General features: G+C 44.1%; 1 protein-coding gene across 5 annotated transcripts in view; it reads right to left on the bottom strand.

The window, feature by feature from the left end:
- Nucleotides 1-16,585: 16,585 nt before the first annotated feature.
- The window catches only part of CADM1 (cell adhesion molecule 1), a 452,911-nt gene continuing 448,600 nt past the window's right edge, over nt 16,586-20,896 (bottom strand). For all 5 annotated transcript variants that reach the window (XM_063943276.1, XM_063943275.1, XM_063943277.1 and 2 more), the window contains one exon: nt 16,586-20,816. In XM_063943276.1, coding sequence (XP_063799346.1) covers nt 20,698-20,816 — 119 coding nt within the window. In that variant the 3' untranslated portion in view covers nt 16,586-20,697. The remainder of the gene's footprint in view (nt 20,817-20,896) is intronic.

A 20,896-nucleotide genomic window follows, 5' to 3' on the forward strand; every position in this document is an offset into this window, starting at 1 on the left:
TGCTGCTGCACTGAAACAGCTGTTGGAGTTGCCAATATGCGGAGTTGCCACTATGCATTGAACTGCTAAGTATTCGCTTTGTATTATTATTTGCACGGTGCACTTTAAAATGAAAACTCAGTAAATTATCTACTGCTGCATAAGGTGTGCTGGTTCTTGTGGATTATTGTCACAACGTCTGGATGTTAAATTTGACCGAGCACCCTACTAAACTTACTGAAGGTGTGTGCGTTCCAAATTTGTGTGTGTATATATATATATATATATATATACATATATATATATATATATATACACATATATAGTGTTTATGATGTACGATGAGTTAAGTGACTATAATGGAGACCAAGATGTATAAATATAAATCCTGTCAATTTTTAAAAAATAAATAGGATTTTAATTACCTACCGGTAAATCCTTTTCTCGTAGTCCATAAGGGATATTGGGGACTCTAGTACAATGGGGTATAGACGGGGTGCAAAGGAGCCGGTGCACTTTAAATTTCTTCAACTGGGTGTGCTGGCTCCTCCCCTCTATGCCCCCTCCCACAAGCAGTTATAGGCAAAACGTGCCCGAAGGAGAAAGGACATATATGAGAGAAGGGATATGATAACAAAGAGTGGTGAGATTTAACTCCAGAATATATAACAACCAGCAATGGCTGGTAACAATAACAGCTGAACAGGTAACCACATAACAGAGAACCTGCAGAACAGTCAACGCACTGAGGCGGGCGCCCAATATCCCTTATGGACTACGAGAAAAGGATTTACTGGTAGGTAATTAAAATCCTATTTTCTCTAGCATCCATAAGGGATATTGGGGAATCAAGTACGATGGGGACGTCTCAAAGCTTCCAGAACGTGTGGAGACTGATGCAGCAGAGTATCCTCTTTTGGCCAGGGTATCAAATTTGGAGAACCACAAAAAGGTGTTTTTCCCCGACCAGGCAGCAGCTCGGCATAGTTGCAAGGCTGAGACTCTACGGGCAGCTGCCCAGGAAGAACCCACTGTTCTTGTAGAGTGGGCCTTCAGAGACTTAGGAACAGGTAAGGCTGCTGACACATAGGTCTGTTGGATAGTACACCTAATCCAACGAGAATTAACTGCTTTGAAGCAGGACATCCTTTTTTCTGCGCATCATAGAGCACAAAGAATCCGTCTTTCTGATCCAAGCCGTTCTCTTGACATAGATCTTCAAGGCTCTCACAGAATCCAATGCCTCAGGAGTAAGAACTGGACGGAATCACAATAGGCTGATTCAAGTGAAACGCAGAGACAACCTTCGGCAGGAACTGCTGCTTAGTTCAGAGCTCCGCTCTGTCCCCGTAAAAGACCAGGTATGGACTTTTACACGATAAGACCCGCAATTCTGAGACACGTCGAGCAGAAGCCAGGGTCAGTAACATCACTATCTTCCACGTGAGGTACTTGTCTTCTACCATCATCAGAGTGAACCAGGAGGACTGTAGAAATTCCAACAAAACATTCAGATCCCAGGGTGCCGTAGGCGGCACAAAGGAGGTTGGATGTGGAGTACTCCTTGCAAGAAGGTCTGAACTTCTGGCAACACTGCCTATTTCTTCTGGAAAAAAATGGAGAGGGCTGCAATCTGGACCTTAATGGAACCAGACATAAGCCCTTATCCACACCAGCCTACAGGAAACGTAAGAAACGTCCCAAGTGAAACTCAGTAGGCGGATACGTGCATTCCTCGCACCAAGAGACATATGTCCTCCAGATATGATGAGTGTTTTGACGTCACAGGCTTCCTGGCCTGAACCATGGTAGCAATAACCTTGTTGGAAAGGCCCTTGTGAGCTAGGATGTTCCACTCAACCTCCATGCTGTCAAACAAAGTCGCCGTAAGTCTGGGTAGACAAATGGTCCTTGTTGAAGATCTCTTCTTAGTGGCAGAGACCAAGGGTCTTCGACGGACATGGCCAGAAGATCCACGTGCCACGACCTCCGAGGCCAATCTGGGGCAATTACAATTGCCTGGACTCCCGGATTTCTGATGCGCTTGAGCACCCTGGGGAGTAACAGAATCGGAGGAAACAGGTAGACCAGCCAGTAAGGCCAAGGCGACGTCAGTGTATCCATTACACTCGCCGGAGGGTCCCTGGTCTGTGAGCGATACCAGGGAAGTTTCTTGTTGAGACGAGAAGCCATCATTTTGATTTGCGGGTAGCCCCAGTGGTTGATGACCTGCTGGGACACCTGCTGGTGGAGTCCCCACTCCCCCAGATGGAGATCGTGATGACTCAGGAAGTCCGCTTCCCAGTTGTCCACACCTGGAATAAAGATTGCTGACATCGCTCCTGCATTTCTTTCCACCCAGATGAGTATCTTTGACACCTCTCGCATGCAGGCTCTGCTTTTTGTCCCTCCTTGTCGACTGATATACGCCACTGCTGTGGCATTGTGCGACTGTACCTGGATCACGTGAGCAGAGGAGAGGCCTGAAGCAGAGCATTGTAGATCACCTGAAGTCCCAGAATGTTGATCGGAAGGAGGCTTTCGTGGGCTGACCACCTGCCCTGGAACTGTGCCCCTTGGGTGACAGCTCCCCATCCTCTTAGACTCCCATCTGTTGTGAGGAGGGTCCAATCCTGAATTCCGAAACTCCTGCCCTCCAGTAGATTAGAGGACTGCAGCCACCACAGGAGGGAAATACTGATCAGAGGCAACAGCTGTATCATCCGGTGCATCTGAAGATGTGAACCAGACCATTTGCTCAGGGGATCCAGCTGAAAAGTTCTGGCATGGAACATGCCATATTGGATCACCTCGTAGGAGAAGACCATCTTCCCCAACAGTCTTATGCAAAGATGGATGGACACTCGAGCGGGTCGGAGTACCATGTGGACCATCTCCTGAAGTGTTCTCGCCTTGTCCTCTGGTAGGAATACCTTCTGGGCCACAGTATCCATCAACATCCCCAGGAACAGAAGCCACTGAGTCGGCTCCAGGTGGGACTTCTATAAGTTGAGGACCCATCGATGGCGTGACAGAAGTTGGATAGTGCGGTCGATATGGAGCAACAAAAGCTCCCTGGATCTTGCTTTGATCAGAAGGTCATCCAGGTAAGGAACAATGTTTACTCCCTGGACCCGGAACATCATCTCCGCCATCACCTTTGTGAACACCCTCGGAGCTGTGGACAGGCCGAAGGACAGTGCCTGGAATTGGAAGTGATTGTTCAGCAGTGCAAATCGCAGGTACGCCTGATGAGGCGGCCAAATCGGAATATGGAGGTAGGCATACTTTATATCCAAGGAGACTATGAATTCCTGTTCTTCCATGCCCGCAATCACTGCTCGCAGGGATTCCATTTTGAACTTGAACACCTTCAAGTAAGGATTCAAGGATTTTAGATTTAAAATGGGTCTTACTGAACCGTCTGGTTTCGGCACCACAAACATGTTTGAGTAAAACCCTTTGCCGCGTTGCGATATTGGTACTGGAACAATTACGTGGACCAACTTGAGGATGGCCTGTTGCAACGTAACTTGCATATCCTCCAAAGCTGGTAAGCTTGATTTGAAAAATCGTTGGGGAGTACTGTCTAACTCCAGCTTGTAGCCCTGTGAAACGAGATCCCTGACCCAGGTATCCTGGCAGGAAGCCTCCCAGATGCTGCTGAAGTAACGCAGTCGAGCTCCAAACTCGAGATCCCCTCGGGGTGGGTAGGTACCGTCATGCTGAGGCCGTAGTGGAAGCAGAACTGGTGGCCTGTTCCTGAGATCTGGTGCTTGCAGGCTTTCTGGACTTACCTCTGGTGTCTCTAGTCGCATTGGAGGCACCTCTGGCCTTAGATTGAAATCTGTTAGACGGAAAGGACTGGACAGATGGCCCTGGGTAGGAGCGTCTTGCCGGCGGGCTCCCAGAGGGGAGAAACGTGGATTTCCCAGCCGGAACTTTGGAAATCCAGGTATCCAATTCAACCCCAAAGAGCCATTCCCCAGAAAAGGGGAGGGATTCCACATGGCAGAAGTCATAGCATTAATGTTCCCCATCTCCTTGACACATGTAGTGTCCTGAATGTGTTTTTAGGAGGGTCACCATAGTGACCAAAGGCATATCCCCTGAAAGGCCCCCCTGAATTTGAGTGGCCCAGGAATGAATGGCATGGGTCATCCAGCAACCCGCAATGACTGGCCTTTGCGATACACCTGCTGCCATGTTAATAGATTTGAGTGTCATCTGTATTTTCCTATCCCCAGGATCCTTTATGGTAAAGGAGCCTGGGGCAGGCAGCACCGCCTTTTTGGACAGTCGAGAGACTGATACTTCAACCCCTGGGGGTTCCTCCCAAAATGTCCTACCTTCAGGAGCAAATGGGAAAGTGCACAAATTTTTTTTGGACTCTTGGAATTTTTTGTCTGGATTTTTCCAGGCCAGCTTGAATAGGTCATCTAACTCTGCAGAATCAGGGAAAGTGACATTAGGCTTGTTTTGTACAAAGAAAAACGACTGCTGTGACACAGCATCCTCTAGAGGGAGCTTTAACACATATCGTATATCCAGAATTAGGTGTTCAATACCCTAATCAGAATCAAGATCCCAACTAACGGGGTCTAAGTCCTCACCATACTCATCTGTATCAGATAGTAGAGCAGGCAAACCACGCTTTTGTGGTCCTGCATGTGAGGAGGGGGGCTGTGCCGCATCTGCCCTAGCAGCTAAATCTGCAACAGCTTGTTGTAGTAGCTAAGTTTTCTATACATTAGCAGTGAGCTGGGATGACATATCTGACATCATAGGTTTAAGAGACCCTAGCCAGTGGGCCTCTGGAACCTCTCCCCCAGCCCCTTCACTGATTTGTGAAGATTGGCTGCATTGTTCACATGAAACAGAATCAGATGATAATGGAGAGAATCTGGTGTGGCATACACTGCACAGCTTGTGTTTACCCATGTTTCACAGTAAGCACAATAACATACACATACACCCAGTTATATTGCAAGCCTGCCCTACTGTATGTGAGAGGCGACACAGAGAGGACACCAGCACACCATTAGCTGTACCATCCCAGTGAGGCTGTCAGATAACTATATCACAATAAACACTAACAAAATCTGTCCTGCAGAAGACCCAGGTAGTGTACAATAGTGGCACTCCCCCTTTGCTACACCCTGTACCAGATATCCAGCATGGCTGAGGAGTCAGGAAGTGCTGTGTGCTCTGGATGACTGCAGTAAGCAGAGGAAGGTGTCAAAATGCCTCTGGTCCCGCTCTGAGGAAGCTCCGCCCCCACCAATGGCGTCAGAGCTATAGTGATATACTGGCAAAGTGTCCTTTCAGCTTAAAAACATCACAAGTGCTAGTCTAAGCGGTTTTGTGCCAGTCTACATGGGGGATCTTAGCGGGACCCCCCCGGGAGGGTCCCGTATGCCTTACCCGCATTCAGCGAACCGGGGGACCTCCCTAGTGGGGCCCCCAGTTTGTACTCGCCACAGATGTCACCTTCAGGCAGTGTTAGGGGTGTGCAGCGTGCTGCGGCTGTGACAGCCAAGGCGCAGTGCACCGCTGAATAACAACCCCTCAGGACGGTGGTCCTGCAGCGGGTAAGTGGCTCTGCACCTCGTAAGGCCACTGACCGTCCACCCCCTAACTCCCACAGTGCAGGTATGCTGTTGCCCAAACAGCATGCCGAAAATAACAAACATGAAAAAGTAATTGAAGAAAGATCTCTGGAGCTCAGAGATGTGCATCCTCTCCTAAGGGCACTTCTTTCTAAACTGGTTGTGAGAGGGGGCAGGTCCGGCGCTACCTGCTCAGGAAAGGAATGCAGTGCAGGTGGGCGCCAGGCTGGGAGAGGCGCTCTGCATCCCTGTGCTGCGCCACCTGCTGCTGTGCCTGTCACACCGTTTGACAAGCAGCAGCGCCGGCAGCCTGAAGCCTCCCCTTGCCCCCCTGCAGTGTCCTCTGTATCCTGGCCGAAAATGGGGCGGGCTACACGGCACAGAGGGGTGGGGCTACACGGGACCAGCCTGAGGACAGAAACTGTGGCCAGCCAGATGGTATGAGGAGGGAAGGTGTGTGTGCGCGTATATATCTGTGTGTGTAAGTCTGTGTGTGTGGCATAATTTGTATAAATGGCACTTCTGAGGGCATTACAGTGGTCAAAGTGGGCCGGTCTGCAACGGCATGGCACACCAGCACTTCGCCACTGACCAAGAAGTTTTTTTTATTTAACCAATAGCAGTATGCAGTGCAGACCATAGGCTTGCGCATCCCCCCCACTCACACGCTTGCCACCGATTAATGTCCCCCCCCTTGAGGCACCCGGTCAGGTCTCGTTCGTGTGCCATGCAGTGTGAAGACGGAGGAGCGGGACACGGTGCCGCGGCTCCTGTCACCGTCCACGGAGGGAGCGACGGCAGATGGGAGCAGTGTCCACGAAGGGAACGACGGTGGCCGGGACCCAGGATCTACGGGGAGCAGGTGACATTCTTGTTAAACTTAGAGAGCACCTTTTACTACTATGCTGCACCCCCTGCTAAGCACCACTACTCCCATACTGCCCCCCTGCTCCGCACCACTGCTCCCATACTGCCCCTCTTATCTGCACCACTGCTCCCATCCTACCCCAAACTACTGCTCCCATCCTGTGCTATAATGCTATACCGTGTGCGATAATGTGAATTTCAGCTCATTCCGTGTGCTATAATGTGAATTTCGTCTCATTCCATGCTATAATGTGAATTTTGGCTCATACTGTGTGGTATAATGTGAACTTCGGCTCATTCCGTGTGCTATAATGTGAATTTCGGCTCATTCTGTGCGCTATAATGTGAATTTCGGCTCATACTGTGTGCTATAATGTGAATTTCGGCTCATACTTTGTGCTATAATGTGAATTTCGGCTCATACTGTGTGGTATAATGAGAATTTCGGCTCATACTGTGTGCTATAATGTGAAGTTCGGCTCATACTGTATGGTATAATGTGAAAGGGGCACCAGTACAACTGTAGATAGTATAAAGGGTCCTACTATTGTGGTGTATAATGTGTACAAGGGGTATATGGTGTGGTCCACTTCACTTATGGACACAACCCCTTTTGAGTGGCCATGCCCTTTTCCGGAGCGCGCAGAATTGCAACCTTCACTTTTCCATACTCCTACTTCAAGCGGTGCTACTACAGGGGCTATTATGTGTATAAGCGAGCTACTACAGCGGCTATTGTGTGTGTAAGCGGCAATGCAACAGGGGGGTATTATGTGTATAAACAGTGCTACTAAAGGGGCTATTGTGTTAAAAAGGGGCCCTGCTACAGGGGCTATTATGTGTATAAGCAGCGCTACGACAGGGGGTATGTGTATAACCGGCACCACTACTGGGGACATTATGTGTATAAACAGCACTACTATGCGCGGGGTAATGTGAATAAGATTGTGCTTCTATATGGCGTAATTTGAAATGGGGGTACTATTGTACTATTCCTTGTGAAACCACATCCTTTTTGCCGTACGCTGTCCCTTTGTAAAATATGGGAGGGCGGAATTTTATAGTTTGCAGGGGGCACCTTACACCCTAGCACCAGCCCTGGGAAGGAGCATAGAGGGGAGGAGCCTGCACACCCAGTTGAAATTTAAAGTGCACTGGCTCTTTTGGACCCAGTCTATACCCCATCGTACTAGATTCCCCAATATCCCTTATGGATGCTAGAGAAAAAGGGGACACAGAACGACAGAAGGCAACATATACCAAAAAGATTTTGCACCAGATTCTTCACAGTAACATCTACAGATATGACACACTCATAAATGCATATACAGAAAAAAAGGGGAATGATTGATTTAAATGTTGTTCATTTCAATACAATCATTCAATCCATTCAGAAATAGTGTACTTAAGGAGAATACGCTTAGCGTTTACAAAGAAAATTGTATCTGTCTTCCCCTCTTGCGGTAATCTTCACATGTTCCACACCTTGTCGCTTCCTTTGTCGCCCCAGAGTGTCGATACACTCGGCGATGCAAGTACTTGGCCTGATGGTGTCAGCATTCGACATGGTACAGTACACTCAATCAATTTCATTTTCGCCCTCTGCAGAGGTTAATCGTTTCCAAGTGGGACGGCCTACCTCATTGGATCAAATCTCACATGATCACTTGATCACATGATCAGGACTCTGGAGGTTCGTCTGTCGCGGACCTGGTGGCTAGAGGACCAGCAATTGAGCAGGGGCTGTCCCTTCTGGATCCCCGACTGGGTCCTGTTGACAACGGACGCCAGTCTGCGGGAATGGGGTGCGGTGTTGGAGCAACACTCTTTTCAGGGTCACTGGACCCAGGAGGAGTCACTCCTCCCAATAAACAGTCTGGAGTTGCGGGCGGTGTTCAATGCATTGACCCTCGCCCTGCCTCTGGTACAGAACAGGCCGGTTCAAGTACGGTCAGACAATGCCACTACGGTGACATACATAAACCATCAAGGCTGCAACTTGGCTATAATGGAAGTGTCAAAAATCCTTTGTTAGGTGGAGCACCATCTGCCAGCAATATTGGCAGTGTTCATTCCAGGCGTCCTAAACTGGGAAGCGGACTTCCTCAGTTGCCAGGACGTGCACGCCGGAGAGTGAAGTCTTTATGCAGAAGTCTTTTTACTAGTGGACAAGTGGGGCCTACCAGACGTAGACCTGATGGCGTCTCGACACAATCACAAGGTTCCGTTCTTCAGATCAAGGACCAGGGATCCTCAAGCAGTGTTCGTAGACGCACTGGCAATTCCATGGAACTTTCGGCTGCCCTAAATGTACACTCCAGTGTCACTCCTGCCCAGGACACTGCGGAAGTTCAAACAAGAAGGAGGATTTATACTTTTAGTCGCTCCAGTGTGGCCCAGACGGCATTGGTTCTCAGACATGCAGGGTCTAATCGACAGAGCGTCCACTTCTACTTCCTCAGCGCCAAGACCTCCTCTTACAGGGCCTTTGTCTCTATCCAGGCCTGGGCTGACTGGCTTTGATGGTGTGGCTCTTGAAGCATCACTCCTGAGAGCCAAAGGATTCTCTGAGGCAGTCATCCAAACTATGTTAAAAGCCTGTAAACCGGCTTCAACTCGGATTTATTACATGGTCTGGAATTTTTACTTCACCTGGTGTGCTGATAAGAATTATGATGCATGCAGATTCATAACTTCCACAATTCTGGCTTTTCTGCAAAGAGGCCTGGACTTAGGCCTTCGTCTGGCCTCCCTCACATATCTGCCTTGTCGGTATGGAGAAAAAAATGTGTCTATACCCGACGTTCATACATTCACTCACTCAAGATGTCTTACTGATTCAGCCTCCCTATGTCCCTCCTGTGGCTCCATGGGATTTGGCTGTTGTCCTGAATACCCTGCAAGAGTCTTCATTTGAACCACTTGAGATGGTGGACCTTAAATAGCTCATGGCCAAGGTCTTGTTTTTACTGACTATAGCATCTGCTAGAAGGGTGTTGGACTTAGGCGCATTGTCCTGTCGTCCACCCTTTCTAATATTTCATTATTTTGTGACCGGGCAGTTCTTAGAACTTGCCCAGGTTATTTACCTAAGATGGTGTCATCTTTTCACCTTAACCAAGACGTTGTGGTTCTGGCCTTTATCTCTTTTGATTTGTCCTCCAAAGAGCGGTCTTTGGATGTGGTACGGGCCCTGAGTATATATGCGGAGAGGACTGCCTCTATCAGGAGGCCAGACTTCCTTTTTGTCAAGTTTTGTTTTCACAAACGTGGCTGTCCTGCGAATAAGCAAACCTTGGCCAGATGGATTAGAATGGTGATTGCACACGCTTATGTTCAGGCTGGTCTCCCAGCTCCTGCTGCTATTAATGCCCATTCTACTCAGTCTATTGGACCTTCTTGAGCGGCTCGCTGTGGCACGTCCGAAGAACAATTGTGCAAGACGGCTACGTGGTCCTCTGTGAACACGTTTATTAGGTTCTATGCCTTTGATACTTCTGCCTCCCATGATGCTTCCATTGGATGCCGGGTTCTCATAACCGCTAAGGCGCGTCCCCCTCCCTTGAGGAACTGCTTTAGGAAATCCCCGATGTTTCCCTGTGGAAACCAATGTAACCTGCTGCAGAAAAGGAGTTCTGGTATACTTAACATGGTTAACTCTTTCTGCGAGGTACATTGGGTTCCACAGGGCGCCCACCCTGACGCACCTAGCTTCTATGGGTTTGTATGGCATTAGCCGCTGGTCCCTTCTCCTGTCGTGAGAATGTGGTTCTGTGACTAACATCTACCTTCTCTCCTACCTGCTCCTGCACTGGTTAACGAAACTGAGCTCACAGTGCCTGGAGGTGGGGTTATAGAGGAGGCCCCAATGCATCCTGGGACAGCCTAAAGCTTTAGCCGGTTGGTGCCTCTGGATCAAGATCCACTCTACACCCCAATATTTCCCTGTGGAACCCAATGTACCTTGCAGAAAGAGAGTTAACAATGGTAAGTCTACCATAACTCTCCCTATATCATTTGTGTAATGTACTGTAATAAAAATTTGTTGCAGGACAAAGTGTGATATCCCTTCCCAGGGATACTTTGCATCTGTTGGCCACAGAAAGCTAAGGAATTTACCAACTGAGGTAATTTATGAAGCACACCTGATATGCAATCATCTGCACACTGCAGTTGGAGATGATTTCCTGCCTTTTCCCCTTTTAATAGACACCACCGCAAGGAAAGTCTTGATGAGCAGTGAAGCAGAAAATCTCTTAAAACTGCACTGTGCAACAGTCCAACCTCTAACACCTCGCTACCTGCCGTAGCTTCATGTAGGTCTTATATTAACCATGAGAGATTAAGGACATCGGACTCGTCCATCACACGCGGTAATTCTGTGTGTGATTTGTGTATTAGTCCGTGTGCTATACCACTGGACAAAGCACACAATGGGGGGGAATCTATTGTTTTGTGACCCCAATCTCCCGCCTAAAGTGACGGGATGCCACGCAATTCAATAGTTTTTTTTTTTGAGCTGATCGCGTACAGAAAAGTCGGGTATAGCTGGCAAACTAATGGGTGTGATGCGAAAAGTCCTCTTTGAGCGTACACACGGCTCACTTTTCGCACATTTCAGCTCGCACTGAAATATCGGCGCGGGCAGTCATCGCGCCCAAACGGAGATACACTTGAATAGCTCCAGTGGGCGCCATATGCTGGCTGCCAGCAGGAAAAAACAATTGAATTCCGCTGAATGTAAACTGTTACAGATATGCTGAAGCTATAAAAATAATTAACAGTAATAATGATGATGATAATAACAACAACAACAACAACAACAACCACCACCACCCACACCAGCACTGAGTAGGTGCAAAACTTTTTGCCGAGGAACACCCTGGAAATATGTTATATAATGATCTAGTAGGAGAATGATCTGCACCAGCTTTGCACAATAAATCTAGCTTCTGCACTGCTCTGCACAATAAGGCCCACTTACTAATACACTCATTCTGTACTTTAGTAGAAACTCCTCCACTCTGCTCAATTTCTCCCCTGTCTGTGCAAACCACTTGCTCTTCCGCAGATGTTCCCTCCTTGCTTCACAAACCCATGAAATCTGGAAGGTCTTGTGGATATCGAGTCCTGTGTATGTCCCAAGCTGCAGTTCCACCATGGAGGGTCTGTTTTGCACTTCATAAATGACTGCCAGGGATTACCATACCTTTTCTATTACCATGCAGTATTCAGAAAACAAGAGCATAGTGATCACTTCAACAATTTTATTGTACAAAAGTATTTCCCAGTATATCGCAGCCGTTCCTCCATATGTACTAGGAGTAACAATATTTACACTCTCCCGTTCCCCAAATATGCAGTACAACATTGCAACTTATTTATTTCACAGTGGTGTAGTCATTTGATGAAAATTTCATATTAGACAATGCACCGGGTCACTTTTGCTAGAATATCAGTATTCTCCAGTTTGACTGGTCAAAGAAGAGTCGCTCAGTATTAAAAAGAAAAAAAAAATAGCAATATGAATACCTCAGAAAAGATGGGGCAGGTTGGTACATTCAATTTCGAAAAGGGAGAAAAAAAAAATGGATTTCCTAATGTTATCACTTATTAATACATTTTTTCCTTTTTTTTTTTAAATAGGCAAATTTCCCAAAATCACCATATATTAGGCTAAATGGGTTAAAAAATGGGTTATGCAATGTACAGGTACTGAAGTTGTGTAAGTCGTTACCTCATGAGCTGATGATTGCAAAATGGTTTCATGCTTTACTTACTAGAAATGGTTTCTGCAATATGATCTATAAAATGTAACAGGGTGACCAATTGAGGGAAATTTTTGATTGCCATTTTTGGAGGAGCTGGGAAAGAATTTCCTTAGTGAGGCTCAATTGACCTGTAACGTTTTACTTTGCCTACATGTAATTAGAGATTATAGGCCCAGATGTATAAAGCCTTGGAGAGCGATAAATTGCACAGTGATAGTACCAGCCAATCAGCTTCTAACTGCCATGTTACAGGCTGTGTTTGAATAATGACAGGAGCTGATTGGTTGGTACTTTATCACCGTGCAATCTATCACTCTCCAAGGCTTGATAAATCTGGGCCATAAAGAGTTAAACGAGATGGACTGTGTACCTTATTTAAGCATTAATGTATAAGAAAAAGGGAAAACAAGTGGAAATTCTGCACAGAATGCTAATGGAAAGCGCAGACCCTAGATGAGTGGCAAGCAGGGCCCTCAAACATACCTGGCAATACCCAAACTTGTTTTATTACGGAGTTTGCCCCCAATTATGGACATATGTTGGGGCTATATAAATTAATGATAATAGTCTAAGTCTACATAGTGGTCAGTGGTCACAGTCCACCTCAGTTTATGATATATAGTCCAAAGGCAGTATTGACACTCACAAAATTCTTAGCATCCTTATGCTGGGGTGTAAAAATACTCAGGCATTCCAGGAGAATCCAAGGTCAGCCTCCATATATCCAAACATAGCGAGTGCACTCACCAGTCTTCTTTATATAGCAAAGAAATGAATTTATTTAGACATCATACGTCACCAAAGCATATGTCGACGTTTCGGGCCCAGCATGGCCCTTTCTCAAGAACCAGATGCCCCAGTGAAGAAAGCATGACCCACCATGGGTCCCATAGGGCCTATAAAGACCCAAAGGCTCACCACAGGATCCGCCCCCATGTCCCACACACAGGAACTAGGCCACTCAATTAAAAACAATATAGGCTCAAAGATGTCCCCAATATCCATCATTAACCAAGCTGCTGCCATCCAAAGGTATGATATACATATCACTTATAGTGCCAATGCTAAAAAAAACCCGTACTTATTAATCAATAACTGTATCCCTCCGTTTGCGTTCCAAAACGCCGGACTGGAAGTAGCAGACCGCTATTTAGTATTGTGTCCCTTTCGCCACTGTTCCCCAGGAACAACACCTACACTATTTGCTTCCCACATAGGAGATGCAGCACTATTACACTGCTCACCATCAGGCACCATCAGCGGCCGCGAACCCGGAAGTTCCTATATGGCAGCCGCTAGGTATCAATCTAATGATGTAATGCGTTCCACCTTCTTATGCAGCGGAACGCACGGCCCTGTTCACTATGTACAGGAACCATGGATGGAAATACCAGGAGGCACACCAATATGTGAACATAAAACACAAATACAAACAATAAATACATAAATATACGTGGAGCCAAGGAGATATCATTATGAACAGTATTATACCATATCATAGAGCTTAAACAAGATATCTATATAATACTCATATCACTATGGTACCATAATTACTTAATTACAAAACCCATAGCCAAGGGGGTGCTGATCCCACTACAGGTTGAGTATCCCATATCCAAATATTCCGAAATACGGAATATTCCGAATACGGACTTTTTTGAGTGACAGTGAGATAGTGAAACCTTTGTTTTTTGATGGCTCAATGTACACAAACTTTGTTTAATACACAAAGTTATTAAAAATATTGTATTAAATGACCTTCAGGCTGTGTGTATAAGGTGTATATGAAACATAAATGAATTGTGTATATGTACACAAACTTTGTTAAATGCAGAAAGTTATTAAAATTATTTTCTAAAATGAACTTCAGGCAGTGTGTATAAGGTGTATATGTAACATAAGTGCATTCAGTGCTTAGATTTAGGTCCAATCACCATGATATCTCATTATGGTATGCAATTATTCCAAAATACGGAAAAATCCCATATCCAAAATAGGTCTGGTCCCAAGCATTTTGGATAAGGGGTACTCAACCTGTATTATACTTTTTAAAGACTTTCCTATAAAAAGATGTTAAGAGGATTCATTTCATTTAGGCCCCTAGGGGCAACGTTGTCCAATTCATGGATCCATCTTGCCTCTTTTTTTTAAAAGTAAAAGGTCCCGGTCACCAGCCCTAGCCAGCGGGGGGACCCAATCTATCATGATGTAGCGCAATGTGGCCAGTTGGTGGTGCTCTTTTAGAAAATGCACTGCTACAGGTTTATCGGAAGTCCCTGTATCATGGGCTAATCGAATAGTGTATCGATGTTGTGTTAGCCTTTCTTTAAAGGTTCTCACAGTTTTCCCCACATACATTAAACCACAAGGGCAAGTGAGGAAATATATCACATGGTCAAGCTGGCAAGTCAGTCGATGTTTCAAAAGAATCTTGCGACCACTGTGTGGATGACAGAAAAATCTTCCCGTGATTAATGCTCTGCGGATAGTGCATCCGAGCACCAGAAGCAAACTTTCGCACAAGTTAACCAGTTCTTTTTTTTCTGTTGTTTCAGGGCGCATATCTGGTCTGAGAAGGGTAATCTTTCAAATTTCGACCTCTGCTCACACTTAAAAGTGGAGATTTGCACTTTAGGTTCTTGAATGCAGGGTCAGAGGTGCTTAGAGGCCAGTGCTTCCTTATGGCCCTCTTTGTAGACTTCAATTCTGTATCACACCACAGAGTGAGAATCACTGGATCATTCAAAGCTTTGTGTGCACTTACATATATACCATCCACTATTAATTTAGCTCTGGTGAGGCATCTCTCTACATCGTTACGTTACTTTTCAAAGACATTCCTATAAAAAGATGTTAAGAGGATTCATTTCATTTAGGCCCCTAGGGGCCACTGTGTCCAATTCATGGATCCATCTTGCCTCTTTTTTTTTTTTTTTTTTTTTTTAAAGTAAAAGGTCCCGGTCACCACCCATAGCCTTGAGAAAGGGCCATGCTGGGCCCGAGACGTTGACATATGCTTTGGTGACATATGATGTCTAAGTAAATTCATTTATTTGCTGTATAAAGAAGACTGGTGAGTGCACTTGCTAGGTTTGGATATATTTATGGTATAGAACAATTACTAAGTACAGTACATGTCCTAATTTACCATCTGCTGCTGGAAATTCAGTTGGAAAAAGGTATAAAAAGATGTACTTTGTTATTAGAAAAATAAATGTAGCAAAACAGCAGGATTCAGATAAATTCTATGTCACCACACATTGCAACTACAGATGTGTCCTACATCTTTGTTGCAGTCACACCAAACAGCCCCTCCTGTCACGCCAGATCGTGTGAGAACCTCCTAGCATCAGGTGCCTTTTTTCTTCCGAAATGCGTTGTAATAGCAATGCAATGTGATGTGATGTGATATATAATACTTGTTTATCTGTGTGCAGCTGAATCTCTGAATCTGTACACGAATTGCTACAATGTAGCAGCCAATACAAGTTCTGTTCTGCTTCGTATACAGTCTCAGTCACACACAGTATACAAGTGTCATATCAAATTAATCAGCAGTCTCCTTGTGCGTCCTAGTCGCATTGCGTTGCAACTAAGACGCATTTCCGGCAAAAAAAGATGCACAATGCTAGAGCTACCTGAGACCTGGTTTAGGCATCTTGCATTGCATGGAATATTCAGATGTATGCGGACACATACATGTTAGAACACTCAGGCTGTCAAGCAGTTCAAATTATCTGGTCATGTAACATATTTCCTATGTGTACGGGAGCATGTATGGAATGGATTGTTTGAAAGAACGAATGAATGAAACTTCCATGTACACAGAGGTGTAAAATGTGCATTTACAATACAAAATGATACCTTTAAAATAAAAATAGTAAAATGTAAAAGGATGTAATAGTAATTTATGCATTGAAAACGTATTCTTGTTCTATTTACGTCACACTTTTACGAAGGACAAGTTATGAGAGTTCTATTCCGCCAAATGAGTACAGTGTGTGACGATCATTCCATTGACTGAATTATAAAACCATCCTTGCTTTATCCTCAATGGAATCCATCTTCCCAAACTGGTATACTTGCAGATCATTTGCAAATTACAAAAAAAAAAAGCAAAATGACTATAGCACAAGAGCCTGAAAGTAAGAATGGTTAACAACCTTCAAAGCAACCGTGCCAAGCCTGGGTTCAAATCCAACTTACTGTGAGGAACCTAATATTGCACAACAGTGATTCTTAAATAAACGTATTTTCAGTTGTACAGTCTCTGTTTTAAATACGATTTAACTCGATTTTTACCATTTCAATTTTTTTCTGATTCATTATATGAAATTAGTTCAAATAAAAAAGCATGAAATAATTTTATATTTTATTGTCATTTTCTTACAAAGTAATACTCAACAATACATTTCAAACAGTGTACCGTATATTAAAAAAAAATACAGAAATAATACAACTAAAAAGCCAAAATAAAATAATTAAAATAAAAAAGGAATGAATATTTATCTATCCATAATGTGGTTGGTTTTGTTTCATTTTCCAATGTGGGGGCTAAGGTTTAGCAGCCTACCTGAGACAGAACAGACAAGGGTGGGAACACAGGGACCTGAGACAAGCAGAAGCAAGAAAACGGGCGCTCACAATGAACAGAACAAACTCCAGGAGCCGCCAATAGAGGGAATGTAAACCGGCAAGTTTACACCGGAAAAAATATCTACTGCCAAATAGACTTACGATCTGTCCTAAAACCAGCCAGCATGACAACTGTCTATTCTTACAACCTTCCCCTCACTCCCACATTACATATCACATTCCGAGATAGAACTGTATGTATTAAACATGACCATTTGTAAAACGATCATCAAGGATTGTGAATATCAACAAATACAAGGAATTACAGGTGAATTGTTAAAACCTGTAATATCCTGCTATGGGAGCAGAGGAAGATTGGTGGTCTAGACAACCAAACAGTGGCACAACACACACAGATTACTGTAGAGGAGTCCAGGTACAATATATCCAAACAATACACTTCATACAGAACAAGAAAAAGTAGGAAACAATATGTCCATTACTTTCAATGAATAATTGTATATATAAAAAAAAAAAAGTAAAGAAAAAAATAGCAGTTTCTGTAACAGTAATAACACAATAACACTCTGAATATGGTGACTTTAGTCCATCATTGCCCCAGGCACAGCTGTTGAAATATTTCTCATTTGGGGCCATGAATTTTTTTGTTGTCTCAAACAAGTCAGCATTTTAGCAAAATGAACATATTTCACCGAAACAAATATGTTAACAAAATAATAATTAAAAAAAAGACAAAACCAGTCTATTTTATAGTTCAGAAATATGGATGTGTATACACAGTGATGCTGTTTTTGTAAACAGCCGATATTAAAAGCTAAAGTTTGATATCAGAAAGACAAATATCCTCTACATAATACATGTAAAATTGTTCTGTTATGGATGGGGTAGCAATAATGTCTATTGAGTACTCTGCTAAAAAAAATAATAATAAAAAATAATTTTATTTTATGTTAGTTTGTATAGGGTGTCTTTATCCAGAATGTAAAAATCCCATTTTATCAGAAGAAGAAAAAAAAGCAGGTTCCCCAAAGGCTCACTGCAGGCCACAAACAATTAAGAGCAACAAGAAATAACCAGTCTATGATGGTAATAGGATGCCCCTTAATATTTTTCTATAGAAAGAATAACAAAACTCTGTTCAGGTCAGTGCTGCCGCTGCAAAATCCCTGAAACAATGATTGTGGCATTTTTGTAAGCAACTTGACTGAAAAAAATGTGCCATTTTTTACATTCCGTTACCCAATGTAGCCCAAAGCTACCTCAAGTGTGATTGCCCAGAAACTCCTAGGATCGTGTTTAAATAAAATATACACCACACCTGAGGTAAAATTCTGGCTCTTCCACAGCCATTTAGGAGCTGCTACATAAAGGGAATATTATTTCATTCAAAAGCAAACACTTTACAAAACCAGCAGATAGATATATGATCATATACGTTTTACCACATAGTCTCATTCTGTAACTTCCACTTGACTCCCATTTACCACTTTTAAATAACCCCCCTTTTAATTTAAAAAATAAAAGCCATTAAAAACTCCTTTGTACTCGCTAAATAAAAGTAGCTTTAAAATCCACAGACTCTACGCTCTCTATGCGATATGATCAGGTGTGACAGAATAAAATCAGTCGGCCATCTTTAAAAATTGGATTTCCAAAGGGAAGGACCTAAAAAGGTAGCTACTGTTGTGTGGTCAATATTTTATACAAATATACATTATGCAAGATAAAATTTAAGTCTTGGACTAATCTTTCATTCTCAACGGCTTCAAATGTGCAAGAAATAAAAAAAAATTCACTCTACCTAGGCAAAGTGTAGAAGATGTGTGTTTTATATTACAAAGGAGGCCAATAAGGTAATGAGGCAGGTGGGTTTGGAAATGATAATGGCTCCTGTTCTAGTGCGCGCACACGCATTCACACAAAATGGTGGCAGGTCAGCCTGAGCATTCTACCTGCACAAGTCTATCTAAGATTGGGGGGAACTCAACCGTAAAACATTTTCTGCTTTCTTCCTTTACATGTACACAACAGAAAACATAGAATCAGCTCAGTGGCCATCTTAAAATAACCCCTACACTTCAAATTTTGTAAGACAGAATATAGGTGCAGCTCTACTCAGCAATATACAGTGGGTGTGACAAATAAGCAACGCACTTACCCTGCTAACACCTTCTATAGCAGCAATGACATTTCTCATTGTTTTACACTTTAACAACTTTTGACTGAACCCTCCAGACAACACAATAATATTACAGATTATATATTACAGGCTGCTCTTAGTAGAGTCGTGTGAAGGATTGAATGCCTTATTTGTACAGTTAGTGGTACTGCACCTTCAGCATGGCAAGAGTACCGCAGTCCTACTGCAGTAACAGTATAGAGGACTTTGCATCACAGCCCTGTACTAAGACACAGCACGGGAGAGAGAGAGAAGCATGTGACTGGAAAGGAGGAGTAAAGCGTGAGGAAAACATGAAGGATTGTAGGAAATTAAACTTGTTGCTATGAGTAAAGGCATGGAGGTAACAGAAAAAGGTGAGTGAGGGTAAATGGAGGTCGAACAACAGGAACGCAGAGAAAATGGGAGATAGAAGGGCTGTCTATGAGCATTGAAACCATTGTTAAAAATGCGATTTATCAGAGCAGAAGGAAATGTTCCCATGCATGTTCTTCCATCTTTTTTTCTCCAGCTTGTTCACTTGTGAATAAAAAAAAGGCACGTCCGCTTGTGTTTCCACCAACTGACCATACTGGGCTGGGGGAGGGAGGTGTAGGAGCTTCCTCATGCCTGAAACGCAGTTAGTTCCAAAAGTCTCTCTCTTTTCCAATCTCTACATTGTTAATTGAGAGAATATTCACTTCCCAGAGAAGAGTAGATTGACTCCTCTGTATCACAAGCCTGACATCCAGAAAGAGACATGCTGAATATAAACCAGGATGGACAGCGAAGAGACTGCCACAGCACAAAGTGACAAGTTAAGACAGACGGGTGGCATAAGATGGATTGGAATTAAAGAGTGCCCCCCCCCCCCTCAGCAATCAGAGACGTGAGATGAAAACAATAAATGGAAGAGAGTAGTTAAAGCAACATGAAACCGACAGCCCCTGTGGATGGTTACAGGTGAGGATAGATATCTTAAACCCAGTGACAGACGGGTGGGTACGCAATGAGAAAATTATATTCACAAGGAAAACAAGACCCTACTGTATGAAAGCAGAGAGGACAGTACAAAATACTAAATGGTGGATGCACCAAAGCCTGTCAAAAAGGCCGTAAAGGGACACAAGCAGATGGCTTAAACAACAACAACAAAAAAAAAAAAAACAGCTTTGACGTGAAATGAAATGGACAAACAAATGAGCAACCTCAGAAGTAAGTGGCTCAAAACACACAGTAAAGCAGCCCCAGCAGGAAGTGACACGAAAACCAGCCGGGGAAACAAGAACTTCTCGGGAAAGTGAAATAAAAAAACAAGCAAGGCACCAAATTGTCTGCAGATGATAAATATACATCTTCAGTGGAGGAGAAGCCTGTGGAATATTTCCCTACACATGGGCGCAGAAAGCTCTGCAACAGAATCCTCCTGCACTGAGGAGGCCGGAATCCACATTTCACTTGCAATACCCCCACCCCCAACCCCTCTACAGAATAAAAACGAACATATCAAGCTCCTGTTATTCCCATGAAAGGAAAGTGGCAAGAAAAAAAAAAGCAGAGAGTATTGTGGGACAATCACTTTATACCAGATGGGTCCCCAGCTCCTCCATCCGCTCCAAAACCAAATGATTAAAGAAAAAGAAAAACAGACGCTGGAAGGTCCTTTCCCTTTGGGCGATGAGTCTGAGCAGAGCTCACACCCAGTAACAAGGCCAGGCTAGATAAAATATTCCTTCTTCTCTTCACAGCTGTTCTGCCCGCCCTCTGCGTTGATGATTGCAGTATCTGCATCTGCTGCGTCATCTGCACCTTTGGCTTCGTGGGTAAAATATGTTCCTGCGTAGGTAAAAAGAAAACAAACATATTACCGTTTTGTATATTATACCACAAATGAGCCCTCATTCTGAGTTGTTTGC

This window comes from Pseudophryne corroboree, chromosome 10 (genome assembly GCF_028390025.1).
Source record: "Pseudophryne corroboree isolate aPseCor3 chromosome 10, aPseCor3.hap2, whole genome shotgun sequence".
NCBI classification, from domain to species: domain Eukaryota; kingdom Metazoa; phylum Chordata; class Amphibia; order Anura; family Myobatrachidae; genus Pseudophryne; species Pseudophryne corroboree.